The 16617-nt window shown below is 45.3% G+C and overlaps 1 protein-coding gene across 1 annotated transcript; it reads right to left on the bottom strand.

Moving 5' to 3' along the window:
• Positions 1–542: 542 nt before the first annotated feature.
• On the bottom strand, positions 543–15884 carry gpd2 (glycerol-3-phosphate dehydrogenase 2 (mitochondrial)). The gene is made up of 17 exons (XM_084004363.1): positions 15784–15884; positions 13239–13345; positions 10849–11020; positions 10546–10670; positions 10362–10459; positions 10126–10289; positions 8633–8797; positions 8159–8303; positions 7474–7667; positions 7264–7398; positions 7007–7182; positions 6000–6131; positions 5762–5920; positions 5174–5286; positions 4637–4715; positions 4443–4541; positions 543–2315 (listed from the first exon to the last, which is right to left on the bottom strand). Exons 2-17 carry the CDS (start codon positions 13338–13340, stop codon positions 2190–2192), a joined length of 2184 nt encoding a protein of 727 aa, XP_083860489.1. The 5' UTR covers positions 13341–13345; positions 15784–15884; the 3' UTR covers positions 543–2189.
• Between the last annotated feature and the right edge of the window lie 733 nt (positions 15885–16617).

Below are 16617 nucleotides of genomic sequence, written 5' to 3'. Positions count from 1 at the left end.
AAGTGTCATCTTTCAGTGATTTGACCACCTAATAAACATCCCACTTTAACATCACCTCGTGTGTAACCGTCGTTGATGTTCGGTTCACAGGCTGTCGCTCACATCGCTGTTATGACGCCACCGATGAATGATGACACCAAAAAGAACAACCCAAACAAAGCTCTGCAAGCAACCAGATACATTTAATTAGATAATTGCATTTTGTTTTTTTACCTGAAGACTGGCTCACAGTATTCTTACAGTAGATGGAATAGGAGTCTCTTTGAGCGTGGATTAAGCTGTAATTTCATCCACAGAAGACAATCAAACATCGGGATGTGGATTTAAGTCGTCCTGCCCATGAGCCACTCTTGACTGGCAGCTACACACACACACACACACACACACACACACACACACACACACACACACACACACACACACACACACACACACACACACACACACACACACACACACACACACACACACACACACACACACACACACACACACACACACACAGTAACACAGTAACACAGTAACACAGTAACACAGTAACAGGAATGATTCAGTTTACTGCAAAAAGAAGAAATCCATATAGATTTGAAATGCCATAGTGTGTAATGATTATAAATCAGAATATGAAGGCAGTAAGGAAGCGCACACACACGTGCAAACCTTTGCTCTAGAAAACCTTCAACAGGAGGTCTTCAATGAGGAAACGTGAGGACGGATCTGCTGCCATGCCGGAGGGATGAAACCTAACTTTGGTTTCTATTTTTACAAGTGGAGGGAGACGCTCCTCAGAGAGCATCCTTAGCGTTTGCTTCATCTTTTCTTCCAATCCAGTGAGAACATCTCACACCCGTTCACACAACAGCTTTGCCTGAATGAAATACACTAGAAATAGAATAATGTGGATTTGAAACCAGAGCTATCTGACATAAACGCCCCCTGGGCCTTTGAAACCCAAAGTCACATGGGTTTAGTTCTGGTTCGCCCCTCCAACATGGCGGCACCCCCCCCTTTAGAAACAAAAACAAACATACTATAGACTTAAAACTCTATTATTTATAGATCGTTACATTCGGTTTACATTGACTTCCTGTGTTTGTTTAACATTGTGAATAAAGGCACATATCACACACTCACACAGTGTATGGCCTTTTCCTTTCCTAAAAACACACACACTCTGACAGGACGTTCATGCTGGATTACAAATGTCCTACTGCGTCACATAAACGAGGAAAACCACTTCCTCCCTGCCGTCGACCACGAGGATTAAAACTCCACTTCAAATGCACTTGGTAAAAACAGATTTGTTGCTTTATGTTATTTACGAGGAAATTAAGGTTCAATACGATGCATGGAAATTTACACAAAGTCTCTCATGCATCAGTTAAATCTCTGCAAATGTATTTCTCTCTATAAACGTCGGCAGTGACGTGACAATAAGGAATAAATAATAGAAATATATATATATATATATGGAAAGAACAGATTAAAGCTGAAGCACGTCGTCGTGGAAACAGCGTTAGTCGCTTACTTGTAGTGCAATAAAAGGAAACACACACTTGACAAGAAGCTGTAGGATTCTTCTGACACTTGACCCAGATCAGCAGCAGAAGACCTACTTCAGAAACATCTCAGAGGGCTTGAACACACATTACATCTCGCTTGAGTAGTGCTTGTAACATGACAGCTTGGTACGGCTTTATTCTAGGGGTCAAAAGGTTAAAAGGTCTGTTTACGCCAATTCAACGGCAGTTTGTTCATCTTTTTTGACGCAAAACAGTTAGATTTTTGCACATAATTCATAGCAGGTTAACCTTTGACCCCTAACATAAAGCGCAACCAAATGTCCGGTTGCCGGTGACGACGCTGCGTGGCAGTGAGGGGTGTTCATAATGTTAAAAAGTGGCGTTTAAAAACGAGTACAAACATCATGTGGATGATTAAAATACCAAACTTTCAAAGACAGTATAAAACAGATGAGCTGCATCACATCAGAGGCACCAGATGTGGAGGAAAAACAGTCCGACTCGATGCAGAAACAAACCTCCGTCGTCGCTCTCGAGCTTGATTTGGCCACATTCATCCCGTCAAGCTTGATTGCATTATTGTCATTCAAATAGCGCCATTTGCATGCGACGCCTTTTTCTCGTCGCCGCCTTTCAAAAAGGACCTGGAGGACTGGTCTCGGGCCCTCAGACTCCACCCCCGCTCCGGTCCACCATCACCGGCCCTCGTTTATCCAGAGTCTCCTCCGCCGTCTTCATCAGGATGGCCAGGCGGCTGTCCGACAATTGGCCCTTCTTCACGGCGCTCATCAGCTGCACACACACACAACGGTGGAGAGAAGGGGGTGAGAACTCATAGTGGGGAGTCGCTATGACGACAAGATCGCCCCGCTGCCCGCCCCATCACCTTGACGTCCCGAGTATGACAATACACCCGACACCAGCCGTCTTCTTTGTGTGTTGAAGCTGCACTTGGTGGGAAATTAAACCCCTCCCTCCCTCCCTCCTACAGACAAAACACACTCTCTTCCCCGTCAACCTGTACCCAAAAGCAGCAGGATTATTCTATAATATTGTATTATTGTCAACAAATCCCAACAATGTGTCAGAGCCTCAAAGCTAGTCCATTCATATCAAATGGATTCATCTGATGGCTGTGCATTCTGGGAAACGACTGATGATTTAAAGTGCAAATATGCTTCCACCAAACAAAATGCCCACGTCTGAAGGACATGTTACACTCTGTTTAAGTATTATTAGTGGAGAGGTGTTATTAGTCTGTGTTAGTGTAGATGTTTTCAGCATATTCACAACTTTAATCTGTTTTATTGTTTCTATTTCCCATGAAGAGCTCATTTGAAAGAAGTCCGGATATTTACTAAACCAGCTGGGCTCTGTAGGTTGAAGCAAAAGCTAAGTAAATCATTTATTTGTGATTATTGGGCTAATATATCATTTTGTGCTGCATTTACACTCCATCCCTGTTTAGTAAAAGCCAAAAGAATAGATTCCAAACTGTCCTACATTCTCCTTTTAATAAACATCACAGAAACTGCAGTGCCACATTGTGGCTAGCTGATGTATTTTTAAATGGTTGGACATATTGTCTGTTTTCATAGGATTTGATGACAATAACAACAATAGTCACCGCTGACCGCTGTTTCCCCAGTGCAGCTTTAACACTATCTGGCCACATAGTCTGTGTTTCCCCTTCAACCACCATAACGAACATGTATTATTCATGTGAGGGGTTTCCCCGTCAGCCTTGTAGGACTCACGACGGTTGCTTTACTACCTGCTTGTTGTCCCTAAGCAGTCAGCCACGCGTGCAGGTCAGGTATCCACACCAGCAGAAACAGACATTGAGAATCATATACATGCATGCATGATCCAGTACTTGTTGCAATAAAAGCAGATGATGACTGCATCCCCGGCTGTCAAAGCCCTCTCCCGTAATGAGTCTTTCCTGAGTCGTTATCGCTTCGTCGTCGAGTGAGAAACTCGTTAATTTAGCGGCGGATGGACGTGAAAGCACCGGACACACGTCAGGCCTCGTTACGCACGTCACTGTCAGAGATTACTGCCGAGTGTCTATTCATACATGCAATAATACTAACAACAAAACATGTGTCCTGCTTCAACTGCTTCAAATTTGACCTACTGAGCTAACATTCTGGAGGAAATATGGATTCAAAACGCCTAAATTCACATTTTTCTGACGGCAGACAGCAAATAGATTGGACATTAAAACTGGCCTGCGTTCCCCTGGGTCTCTATTATCAGCCTTCACCTCCTGTTTGCTCTGCTGGTACTCAAGGAGGTGTTAGGCATTAATGACTCCTCGCATCCTCTTTACATTGATTTTCTCTACTGCACAAATCTCACTACTTCCCCTACTGTCATATTCTTCTTAGAACAATTTACATCATGTCCAAAGCAAGTGTGTTTCTTGAGACCTGCTTGAATTCTTCTTGAAACAAATACATTTTTAGTTTGAATTTGAATTCATTGTCTGACTTTTTCATACACTAAACACGAGTGCACATGATATATTTGTTTTTAGACTATTTGCTGCAGTACAAAAAACAAAAGTAGCTTGTTTTTTGCTGTGTTAAAGACCTAATTGTTTCCAGGTACATATCCCTCCGCTTCTACATTTCATTAATTTTAGCGTGTTTGATGAAAATGTGCATTTTCTAGCCATTTCTAACAAAAAAGACGATGGTGATTAAAGGGAGCTTATTTCTCAATCGTGCCATTTACAAAGATTGTATTCTTTAAATGGAAATGTCACAAAAGGAACATATTGTTCACACTTATGAATGCTGTATTCATCTGCACCAAGCATCAGTCTGACGCACACCTCAACCCGCGTCTTTCCATCGGCTGGACCAAACACAGGAAGTGATCTGCTATCAGATTATTTTGCGTGTGACGTACCTGCATGAATTCATCAATTTCCACCTGTCCATTCTTGTTGAGGTCCACCTCGTTGAGGATTTCGTGCAGCGCGTTTTCATCAATTTGGACATTGATGCTCTGCAGAGAAGGACGACACACGACGGGGGGATCAATTCACGTGTAATGAAGAAGAGTGTGACGAAAAAAAGGCAGACTGACGGAGGACCACTCACTTCCAAAACCTGCTGGACGTCCACAGTAGTGATGAATCCTTTGCTCTCTTTGTCAAACTTATGGAAACGCTTCTTGTACCTGTCACACGGATTTCAGAGCATTCATTTCCTAATTTCTTTACATTTCATTCATCATCAAGTCAAACACATGTATTTCAACAGACACACTACTTATAATCATCATTTAAATTCTTGGATATCATACAAAACAGCCTTTTTTTTTTCCTTTTTATTGCAAACTCTACTCAAGGATTTAGCTCCAGAAGCACCACAACCATTTCAACAATGTCTTCTTATCAAGCTGTTTGTTCTTGTCACATGGTAACGCTTAAAGGTGACTTACATGACGTTTTATCAGTTTTTCGTCTCTGGGGTAAAGTCAGCTAAAGTCAGCCTGGAACTACACAGTCAGGCCGCAGAAACGTGCGATTTAAAAGGCCAAAGTGTGGGTGACAGTTGTAACCGCCGGCTCGCCGACAGAAACTCTCATTTGCGTAGAAAACACAACAGCTCATCAAAAGGAAGTGACATAATTACCTGGCTACTTCCTGGTTGTCCAGGTTGATCTCCGACGTCTTGGTCAGCTGTTCGGAGCGAGACCTGTAGCCCATCTCCAGGTATAAAAACTTCCTGGCTGCTTCCAGCTCTGCCTGGAGTTCACATCAGCAGAGAGAAAGAAGAAATCAGCCTGTATTTCATCTAAAAGCACAATAAATATCCCCACGAGCAATTCTATGCATCTAATGTTACATTTTACAAAAGTGAGCAAAGTCTGCTGCAAATAAAGGCACACACAATTCCCGTTTGATTGATTGTTTACATGTTATTCTACAGTGAAAGACAGGAACGACAATGGTTTAAAATAGCTGAGAGTTCAGTTTTCATGCACACACATCCCTTTGTCTCCTTCGTACACACAAACACAGCGCTCTCCTCTAAAGGGATGAAGGGTGTGGACCTGTTCTATTGTGTAGACGTCAGAGAAAAAGAAACCGGGACTTTGAAAACCCACCAGGGATTAAAGCGTTACGTCAAACGGAGCAGCTTTTCTGGGACAAATGGGTCAATCTCCACCAAATCACAGGATTTCGGGGACATCTCCCACACGTTGTCGTGGAATCTCACCGTCTTCCGCTCCTGACTCCAGTCCAGCTCTTTGCCCATGATCTGCACGATGCGTGGGAGGGCCTCGTCGGCCGCCTGCACGTTCAGGAAGCCCAGGCGCGTCCGTCGGGCGATGACGTCGATGGCCGTGCAGGCGTACTCCTTCATGGCGTAGAGCACCTAAAGGGAGAGGGGACCGCCATGAGCCTCCAGTGTTTCAGCCTTTTTGAGTCAAAGTACGCATGAAATCCCGCTTTACCTCGCCCTCGATGTAAGGGAACTCAGACACCAATCTCTTCCCCACGATGGGCCACCTCTGCCCGGTGACCTGAGCCGTCTTGGCCACATCGAACGCCTTCCCTCCGTACGTGGAGGCCAGGTGCTGCGCCACCTGAAAACGGGCAAAGCCAATGACATTTTACAGGAAAATACTTTCTGGTACTACAGGCAAAATTAAACTGGAGAAATACTTCCAAACTATGCACATTTGCCCACTAAATATAATACAATACTCTAGAGTATACTTTGCTTTATTACCCCCTAATCCACAGTTATTTCAGGGTTTTATATGTAGTCATATGTGACTTCCCGCTCTAACAACAACGTAGCGGCAGCTCCTGGTATTTTCCCGCCATCCACTTCACCTCTTTGGAGTTAAGCGATGAGCGTCGTCAATGACGTGTCACGTGTTTACAGAACACAGGCGTGTTATTTGCCATTCACATCGTTGCCTCGCCGCTCGTGTGAAAGGGCAAACGCTGAGCGGTGACCTTTGAGGAATATTCCGCAGCACGCCGGCCGCCGGAGCAGAACGCCTCTAATGAGGAGTAAGTGGACTGTAGGCACTACTTTTTCTCCCTGAAACAACGTTCCGTTTGCTTTAATGAAATCCACCGCCTAATTATCGGGAAAGACGGCTTGTGGCCCGATGTAAATCGATGCGGCCTCACTTAATGCCGTTGATAAATCGGGCGGCGTGCGCTGCGTTTGGATGCGTGGCGGCTCTTTCCCGTGGCAGAAATGTCAGCGTTGCTACAGCAGCGGCTTTAATGTCAGCTCCGCTGGTGAAGAGTGCGTCTGTGTGAGCCTTTGTTTGGATCTGTAGGTGTTTAAAGGTCTACTTTCCTCTATGCGTTGCCATGTCCAAAATCTTTTAATTGTCACTGTTCTGGGAGGCAGAATCTAAAGAACACATTCCTAAATCTGCAGGAAGAGACTTCAATACACCTCAGACTTCAGTCCGGATAATGTGCGACCGTGTTTCACCTCGTTCTCCAGGCCGTAGTCCTGCACCAGCCGGATGTAGAGAGTCGGCGTCCAGCCTTTGGCTCCCTCCAGCATCAGGCCCACCGTCTTGCAGGGCTCGGCCGTGAGGCCGTGGCCTTTGATGGCTGCGTCCAGCGTCTCTTCGGCCATGGATCTGTAGGTTGTCCACTTCCCACCTGGACACACGCACAAACATTCGCCTCAGTATGGGGCGGCGACAGTGCAGTCGTTTTCGCGAGACGAGCCACGACACTGACCGGCGATGGTGACCAGCCCGCTGTCGCTGACATTGACGATGTGGTTCCTGCAGATGGACTGGGTGTCTTTGGAGTTGGGGTCGGTCACCAGGGGTCGGATGCCACTCCACGCTGCCAACACGTCTCCTCGCCGCACTGCGGACGGCACAGACGGTCACGTTTTCGCCCACGACACTTGTCGATGTTCAGAAACGACAAACCTCAACGTACCTTCCACGTCGGGGCTGAGGTAGTTGCGGATCTCACTCAGGATGAAGTTGATGTCGTCCTCCCCCGGGATGGGGTGGGCCGTCACCGTGGTGGGCGAGTCCGTCGTCCCGGCGATGGTCATCTTCTCCCAGGGCAGGAAGAAGATGACGCGTCCGTCGCTCGTCGCCGGATCCAGCAGACCCATGTTTTCGGGGCTGCGATAGAAAAATACAGGAAGTGACAGCTGGAGTGACAATAACACTATTATGTTTAAAGTGTTGAGGAGAGGAACAAAAACAATGTGGCACCAAGAAAGAAGAGAGGGACAAATTGTGGAAGACACAAATGGAAAAACACCGATATGGGGGGAGGAGGGGGCTCAGATAGGGACAGGAGGAAGCAGCAGAAGAAGAGAATTAGGTGGTTGGCATTTCTGCCGCTGTTCAAAGGGCTCGCGCTCCCTCGGGTTTCACTCAATAAGCTCCGCTGAACTTTAAAACCCCCCCGACTTCAACAAAACCACTCTATTTCTCTCCTGTCCCATAACCAGAGAACACTGTCCTTTGCATGTAAGTATAGGTCACATAACAGTTTAGAATTTACACTAAGAATGAGAAAACACAGAGGATTAAATATGTACACACAAAAAAAGCTGAATGGATGGCGTTTGAAAGGACACGCTGCGAGTGTGTGTGATGTGTCGTACCTGTAGTAGCCGGGGATGACGATGTGGACGCCGGCGCTCGGTTGGCAGATGTTCTTCACCTCCTGCTGGTCCATCCTCCTCAGGGAGTCTGTGAACGGTCCTGTGGCGTTGATCACACACTTGGCCCTCACGTCAAATTCCTGTCCTGTAGGAGAGAGAATGTCAAAGAAACACCAAAAATCAGGACTTCAACTTGAGTTCACGGAGAAAGAAAAATACTTGGGTGTATTTCACTACTATGTGGTGTGAAATCTGCAGTCTTAGTCCAAAGGAACACCATAAAAACAGTCTATTTGAATCCATATGGACCATAATGTACTAAATGAACATCATGCTGGATTGAAGAAGACTTGAAACTACAGATTGAGACCATAAACTCATCTTTACAATGTTTACTGAGATAATACAACCAGAGGAGTCGCCCCCTGGTGGCCCAGCACTCTAATTATTATTGGTTCAGCAGGAAGTGCTCACCTGTGATGACGTCCCTGCAGCGGGCGCCACGCACCTTCTCCTTGCCGGTCTGCGGGTCCGTGGTCTTCAGCAGGTGGACCACCTCGGTGTAGTTGGCCACGGTGGCGCCGTAGCGGGCGGAAGTGAGGGCGATGGCGATGTTCATGCGGGCGTCGTTGTGCTGCCCTGACGGACGCGGAGGAGAAGAGGGGAAGGTGGAGGTCAGGAAGTAAGAACACCTGTTGTGTTTATTTGACATTTGAGGCCATCATTTCACAATTTATCCAGTTTTCTAATGATTGGATTATTTAACTACCTCCACATTATTACGTCTCATACAAATCCATAATTTTCCTGTTAAATATGACATCACCTACCTGTCGTTTGCTCTTTACAGTATTGTGTTATGCATAAAATATGGCATATTTTCCTCTGCATTTCATCACTCACCCACTTTCCAGTGGATTGTTACCACATCAGCACCATCAGTGTTGAGTGCCCAAATATTTACTTTTATATAAAAGTACTTTAATTTTCCAGAACATCCAGGTGTAATTATAACACCCGCTCCATTGTAAATAGGAGCGTTGGGCCTCTGGGTTTTCTGCAGAATAAAGGAGCCTCTGCTGTGGTCGGTGGCAGCAGGAGCTGCAGTAACCAAGACAGCGGGAGAAAAAAGCAGCTCCGACCGTCGACGATGCTCCTCTGTGCTCGACGCCGCCGGGAGAGAAGGTCAGATTTCCAAATGTCACCGCCGTGATTGTTCCAGACGGCATAATTGGAGAAAAGACGATGCACCCCACCCCCAACATCCTGGCTCTGCCCCCCCACTCCCCCCCCCCAGCACAGATGATGGGTGGGGGGATGGAAATCAAACATATGCTGCTTTGCACCACCAAAAAATGCTCTTTGCTTTCCAGCCTGCAGTGAATCCACTTACATCTGGCCACTTATATTTAACATTTAGAGAGAGTAAAGCCTTTAAATATCAGACACCATATAATAGATAATAGCATGTGAATTCACTTCTCAATAAAAGCCAATTGCTACCAAAATATGGAATTTTTTTTCCATCTTTTAGGAATCAGGTGGACCACCAGTGGAGCTCGGAAGACCACGGGGCAACATTTACATCCCAGACCTGCTTTAAATCTTCTGTTTGGCTCGATCGTGTTATTCCTACACAATTTCTACAACATTCAGAACCAGAATTTCCATGAAACATACTGGAATCTCTTTAAATGTTGCATCGTTTTACAGTAAAAAGTAACATTTTGGCGACACATTAAATAATGGAGATATTTCAATCCAATTCTTTACCACAGGAAAGGAGCTAGAGGTAAAACGACAGAAAAAGGACAACAACAAGAAGACTGACCCGGCTGCTTTGGTCGTGTTTACAGAAAACACAAAGATGACAGACGGAGCCTGCCCCTCATATTTCTGTCCACACACACAAACTTGTGTCTATGTGAAAATAAGCCGTTTAACAGCCTCTACGGGCTCCCACTTACCGTCGTAGTAGACGATGGCTCCCACCAGCTTGTCCTTCTTCAGCATGGGGAAATGCTCCAAGGCCTTGGTCTTGCTGAGGACGTAGCTGCTCTTCAGGTTCTGGACCCCGGCCACCAGGTCGTACATCTTGATCCCCGCCCAGTAGTAAGGCAGCTGCCACCATCTAATTCACACATTCCAGTTAGACGCTGAGTACTTTCATTCAGGTGCGATGGTCTCCGGTCCCGACACTCACTTGTAAACAGGAAGCATGATGGGAAGCGGCGCAGATAGGTGAGGTGCGATCTCCAGGAGGTTGGCTCGCTCGTGGAGGGCTTCTTTCACCATCATGTACTGCTCCGAGGAATGGAAGGGAGGTTAAAGACAGAGAAGAGCAGCGAAACGAGGTGAACGTTAAAAAGAAGAGGGTGAAGAGGAACCTGCTCGTAGTCCAACTGCATGATGGCCTTCTGGAGGTAGCGGACTCCGCCGTGGATTAGCTTGGTGCTCCGACTGCTTGTCCCCGAAGAGAAATCGCTTCTCTCTACGAGAGCAGTCTTGAGGTCTGTGCAGAAGTAACACACAATACATCACATATAGTTTGTCTCCAGAAATCAATCCTGAGCTGCATTTTTTGCAAGACTCTGCAACAAAAAGACCACCTCTGTGAGGCGTCTCTCTCCAGACCTTGAAACCTTGCTGCAGCCTGGAAAAGTGAGGCACTTGAGAAGCAGATGACTTACTGCGCGTGACGGCGTCTAAGGCGCATCCTGCGCCCGTGGCTCCGCCCCCGACCACCAGGACGTCGTACTCCTCCGTGGTTTGCAGCGCCGCCAGCTGGGCCTGCCGACTGGGAAGTTCGTCGGCGAAGGGAACCCTCAGCTCTGCTTCTGCAGCCACGTGGGCTAACCGAGCCTGGGTGTAACACACACACACACACACACACACAGCATGTATGCAACCCCAATCATGCCGGATTCCCATGTTTCCATGATAATTTCTAATTAGAATCTCTGTTAATTTCTTTAAAACAATACAAATAAAGATAAAGCAACACTTTCCTTGAGGTGCGTTATGTAACATTATAAGCACTGCAATGCATTAGACACATATAATATAATGCATAACAATTTATGCATATATATTTGACTATGTATTGACATAACTGTACTGTGCTTATAATATGCATTAATGTGTTTCCTAATATAATATAGAAGAGAATGAATTACGGTGATTCATATCTGTGATGATAATACTCTAAGTATATCCTATAAGTATATTTCACTACTATGCAGGACTTTTACTTCATGGAAACAACCTGAATACTAAAATGTATTCTTGGTCATGAAAGGGAGATGATAAAGTGCTTATGATGTCTCTTTTTCACCTTTACTTTCAAGGTAAAGTGTTGCTAACAATACAATACAAAATAAAGATATTCTGGATGCGATTAGTAGCAAAGGAAAGTTTGCAGAGGGTTTCTATATGCGGCGACATGCTGCCAAAACCAACAGAATATAAAAAAAACCTTTCAAATCATACAAATCCATCGTTTGATTAGCAAAATACAAATCAATTAAATGTATAGAAATCATCACAACCAGAACAAAGCACAGCCCCCCTCTGATACGAGGGTGTGGGATTTCACTTCTAATGAAATATTCATTCATTTCTCTATTTAGCGGCTCAAGCTTTATGATTGCATCGAAAGCAAGCGAGCCATTTGACTTGCAAATGGTGTCGGGCGTTTGCAATTTGGGTCTGCGACCGCAAACGAGACGATGATATAATCATCGTCTATTTTTTGATGATGCGCACAGACAAAACACCGCCACGGAATCAAGTGCCAGCGTGCCCCCCGTAATCAAGTTAAGCCAATGAATGGCGCAGCAAGGCCCGCGCTAATAGCCAATCGGCCGCCGTCTTGAAAACAAGCCGTACGCGCTTTGCTAAAGGAGGCGAGATGGCCATTCATCTCATCGGGGGTTGCAATTATGGGATTAGAGGCATGCGTGATTACAAACTATTGTAAAAAAATCAGGGTCGACTTCTTGCTTACCAATCCGTGCTTGGTTGAGAGGACGACGACGGGCAAGAGGAGACATTTATCGTTCCGGGACACAAAACAAAGTTCACGTTAGGTTGCACAGTCAAATAAAGTCTGGTATGTACTTGTGTGGCATGCTTAAAATAGTCCTGCGTCAGGTCAAAGGTCGGGGGAAACACAGCTGCTTGTCCATTTCAAACGAGGCCGTGCGGTTATATACAGTGCGAGTCGTGAACGCGATGAGCGAAGGCTTGACATTTGATATCCTGCCAAGAGGTTCAATATCACTCTCATCTCTATATGTAGTAAGTGGAGCTAACTTAGCTTTACACACAGGCTGGGAACAGGGGGAACAGCTAGCTTGGTTCTAGCTAACGGAGTTCCTCTTAAACTCACTCATTAACATCTTGTCTAACACAAACATGCTGTTTTACTAGGGATTATGGGCCGTACCATTTATTGGCTGGGACCAGTGACATCCTGGCTGCCTGGCAACCTGTTGCAAACTTTATGCTAAGCTAAGTTAGCAGGCTGCCTAGCATGGCAGCAGGAAACTACTTCCCAAAATGTCCAACGTTTCCTTTTCAGACAACAAAGACTTAACTTTATTGCTTTATTGTGGAGAGCCAAATCATAAAGCAGCCATACGAGAGAGAATCATTAACATTAACCAAAACACATGGAAGATAAACCATCACGGGTGGTCATGTCAGTGAGTTTTAAACACTATGAAATATGAGTAAGAAATCATTTTCTGCTCATTTCTACAAAGTTCAGGATGCAGCGCTGACGCACTTCCCAGTGACTTTGCTGCCTCCTGCACAGCAGCTGGAACGCATCCAGCAAAGCGAGAAAAAAATAACCACCTTGAAGAAGACACATTCCAGCTTCTAGATGGGACTCGCCTCGAAAGCAGGTCCTCCCTGCTGGCTCGACTCGTTGAGAGTCAACAGGAACACTATTTGCATTCTTGCATTGTTTACTCTCGCTAATTTAAGCATTCCAAGTTTGTCTTGAAGCAGCATTTACAACACTGACTTTCAGAAGCCAAAACACGTGACAGGAGGTGGCCCTCCGCCGGCTTACCTGTGTCTTCCTGTACTCGATCAGCTGGGACAGGCCAAACACCGTGGCGACCGCCCCGCCGCCGATCATCGCCGTCCGTTTGAGCACCTTCCTGAACGCCATGGTTCCTGTGGGAGTGAGAGGAAAGTGCGGTGATGAAAACAGAGCAGGAACACCTGCTTTGTAAGGCTCCTACGTCGCAGGTGTGTGTGAGATCAATGCGAGTGAGTGCTGAAGGTGGGCGGATCCAAAAAGCTGCAAGTCAGGATGGGAGGCCAGACCTTTAGGTACGGAAGGCGTGGAGAGGCAGAGGAATGTTTATGTCACATGTTATGAAATTTGGATTATACTAGTGCAGGGCTCGGTGGGAGGCGGCCTGATTGCAAAAAAGTTAAGAAGAGATTGGTGCGGCAAGCAGCAAAAGTGAACTGCAGTTAAGTTACTCCACCCAGAAGCCCCGCCCTCCAGCTGCATCTACAAAACTCCACTCAATTCTTAGAGACAAATAACAAAACATCCCTTAAAAATTATATTTTGGTTATTTAAAATAAACTCCTCCGTACATAATCAGTAATAAAAGTGTTTCCCAAGTTTCCGATTCCCTTTAATTGTGCTAAATAATCACTTTGCTCCTGTGATGGACGCTCGTGATTATTTTGGACATTTAAAACCTCACATAATCAGACAAATTGATTAGTTGAAAAAAATAAATAAATAAATAAAATAATTGTCAGATGAATCAATAATGGAAATGATTGTTAGCGGCACCTTTAGCAAAATCATTATGTTTGTCCAGCTATGCAGCATTATCACTATTTCATGCACTTTGAGAAGTGACCGCTCTGTTGCATGCAAATTGTTAGTGTCATAAAATATGACTCGCTGAACTAACGTCAAGCGTCAAGTTGACGTCGTATTCGGGTTAATCAATGAGCTGATTGACAGGAAATACATTGGCAATCTGCCACATTGTGTCATTCAGTTGCCCTCAACCAACTAACTAACCAATCAGTTTTATTATCCATTCATCTGGCAATTAGTGACTTGATTCATATTTTCCTTGATTAAATGACATAAATAGTGAGAAATATTCAAGGTCATATCTTCAAAATGTTTGCATTATCAATAGAAAGCATCCAATCTACACATTCATTTTTTTAACACCTTATATAAAAACACAATTTACTTGTTAAAGAAGTTTCCAAGTTGGGTCATCATGTTATTACAGCAATTCAGAGGAAAGCACAGCGTTCGCCACAGCATTAACCATTATTAAAAAGCCACATTCAAATGAATATGCAGTTAAGTGTTGAGCAACTGCTGGGATACGGTCTCTGTGGTTTAAGGAGCAGAACGTGACACCGGCTCTGGTGGGCCTAGGGCTTTATTTCCCCCCTCCCCTAAAAAAAAGTATTTGCATTCCCACTATAACACACATGAAGGTGTCCGGGGGAGTGGCCATACGCTACGGCAGATTCTAATGCATCCCAATACAAACCAGCTACAGATGGCACAAATGTCAGAATAATGAAATCTGTGTCACAGTTTTCAGAGAATTATTTATCGTGAGTTAAGTCTCCTGATCGCGATATATCGGCCCATAGTTTCTAACAAATAACATGAACTGTTTTCCCCCATTAAAATCAGGATATATTGACTCAAACACAAGATTTGAACTTGAAACTCAACTTCTGCTACTTCGGAACTCCATTGCAAAGTCAATGCTTCCTTCTCAAACCAATATAAACCACATTTACCTTAAAAACTCAGACTAATCTACACCTAACCTGTGACATATGTCACCAGCATCACGCAGGCTGCTAATTACTGGACACCAGAAAGGTCAAACACCACAACAATTAGCCCCGAGGGACATTTTTAGACTGCTCTATTGGTGTGGAAGCTGATGATTCACCAATAAGTGAGTGACATTTCACTACTTATTCCTCCTCGTGATGCTCATCACCTCCATTCACTTCCATCAGCCTGCAGGCTCATGACTCAGCAGAAGAGGGGGCAACTCCATTGACGTTTTGCTCATTTTAAAAAGGCCTGGGTTCTTCCAGAAGGGTTTGGGAACTGGGAATCCCGTTTGGACGTTATTGTCAAATCCCACACAGCAGGTGGGAGTACAATTGATTGATGCTTGCCATATTGTTCCGTTATCTACATATCAGCACGCAAGAGGAAGTCGCTGTTATCTGCAATCTTCCTGTGGATTAACATGTCAGCTCGGTTTGGTCTTTGAGGGGGAAAACGACGACGGGCTTCGTCTTAACGGTCACGAAACGTTACGTTATGAATTAGAAAGAGAAAACACAGCTGTCGTACACAGGAAGAGACGAAAAGACGTAGCTAGTTTTAAATGTACACGTTAACACGGCGTGTCCTTCCAACTGAGGAGGAGAGGTTATTCCGTAATGCTCATGAAGCAAAGAAAACTCGCAGTTGTTGCTCTGGGGGGTTTTTTTTCGGCTCTACGCCAAAAAAAAACGACAACGGTTTGATTATTTAGACATTTTAAAATGTTAAAACACTCGGTGATACAACAGACATTGCCACTTACAGGATTCCTTCTCGTGTGGCCGATTTTAAAGTCGCTCGGGGCGATGCAGGGCGGCGACTGAGGGCATCGGTTGTTATCGAAACCCCCGTAGCTTGTGTTTGACAGCCACAATCAGGAAGCGGAGCTTGGCCGCGAGTGACGCCGCGGACAGCCAATCGGAGCGCGCCACTCGGCTGGCGTCGGCCAATGGCGTTCGAGGAGAGGCGTTGCGGGCTTGGTGACGTAAAAGGGAGGGGACGATTGCGCAACGGTCGTCTCCCCTCCATCCTCCTGCTTCAGGATAATAATAAAGAGCGAGAGAAGTGCCGCCAGCTGTCGTTTTCTCCGCCTCTCAGCACAAGAGGCCTGATATAACGAACAAACCCCCTTATGTATATACAGGCTAACATTATTATGCCATTTCTCACACTAAACTTGCGTTTTAAGATGTAAAATAATAGCTGTTACATTTTGAATCATACACACAGCAACGTCTCTTGGTGTAGCAGCAATAAATACATTTTAAAACAGCAATAAATGTCCTTACATGCACATTATAAGAGAGGAATTATTTCCAAATACTTACACACACACACACACACACACACACACACACACACACACACACACACACACACACACACACACACACACACACACACACACACACACACACACACACACACACACATCACCCCGCCCCTCTGTGGCTCGTGCGTAACAGGGTTTGGCACAAGGGCGCGTAAACAAAAGCACATTGTCAGTGTCACTGCCAGCCAGTCAGTCTGCGAGCCAAGAGTGGGGAGAAGCGAACGCGCATTTCCTCTGCAGCTCTTTGGTCGCGGCTGAAGCTTT

Source organism: Eutrigla gurnardus (assembly GCF_963514095.1).
Source record: "Eutrigla gurnardus genome assembly, chromosome: 24".
In the NCBI taxonomy this organism is placed as follows: Eukaryota; Metazoa; Chordata; class Actinopteri; order Perciformes; family Triglidae; genus Eutrigla; species Eutrigla gurnardus.
Note: the sequence above shows the minus strand (reverse complement) of the source record. Positions and strands in the feature narration are given on the sequence as shown.

Excerpts from the sequence above, each read along its gene's own strand:
- gpd2 (XM_084004363.1), bottom strand. The coding sequence starts at position 13,340 with ATGGCGTTCAGGAAGGTGCTCAAACGGACGGCGATGATCGGCGGCGGG. Across the intron at positions 5,287-5,761 it reads GGAGTCAGGAGCGGAAGACG|GCAGAGCTGGAAGCAGCCAG; the intron begins GTGAGATTCCAC and ends TGTGAACTCCAG. Across the intron at positions 4,542-4,636 it reads ACGTCCAGCAGGTTTTGGAA|AGCATCAATGTCCAAATTGA; the intron begins GTGAGTGGTCCT and ends CCTTCTCTGCAG.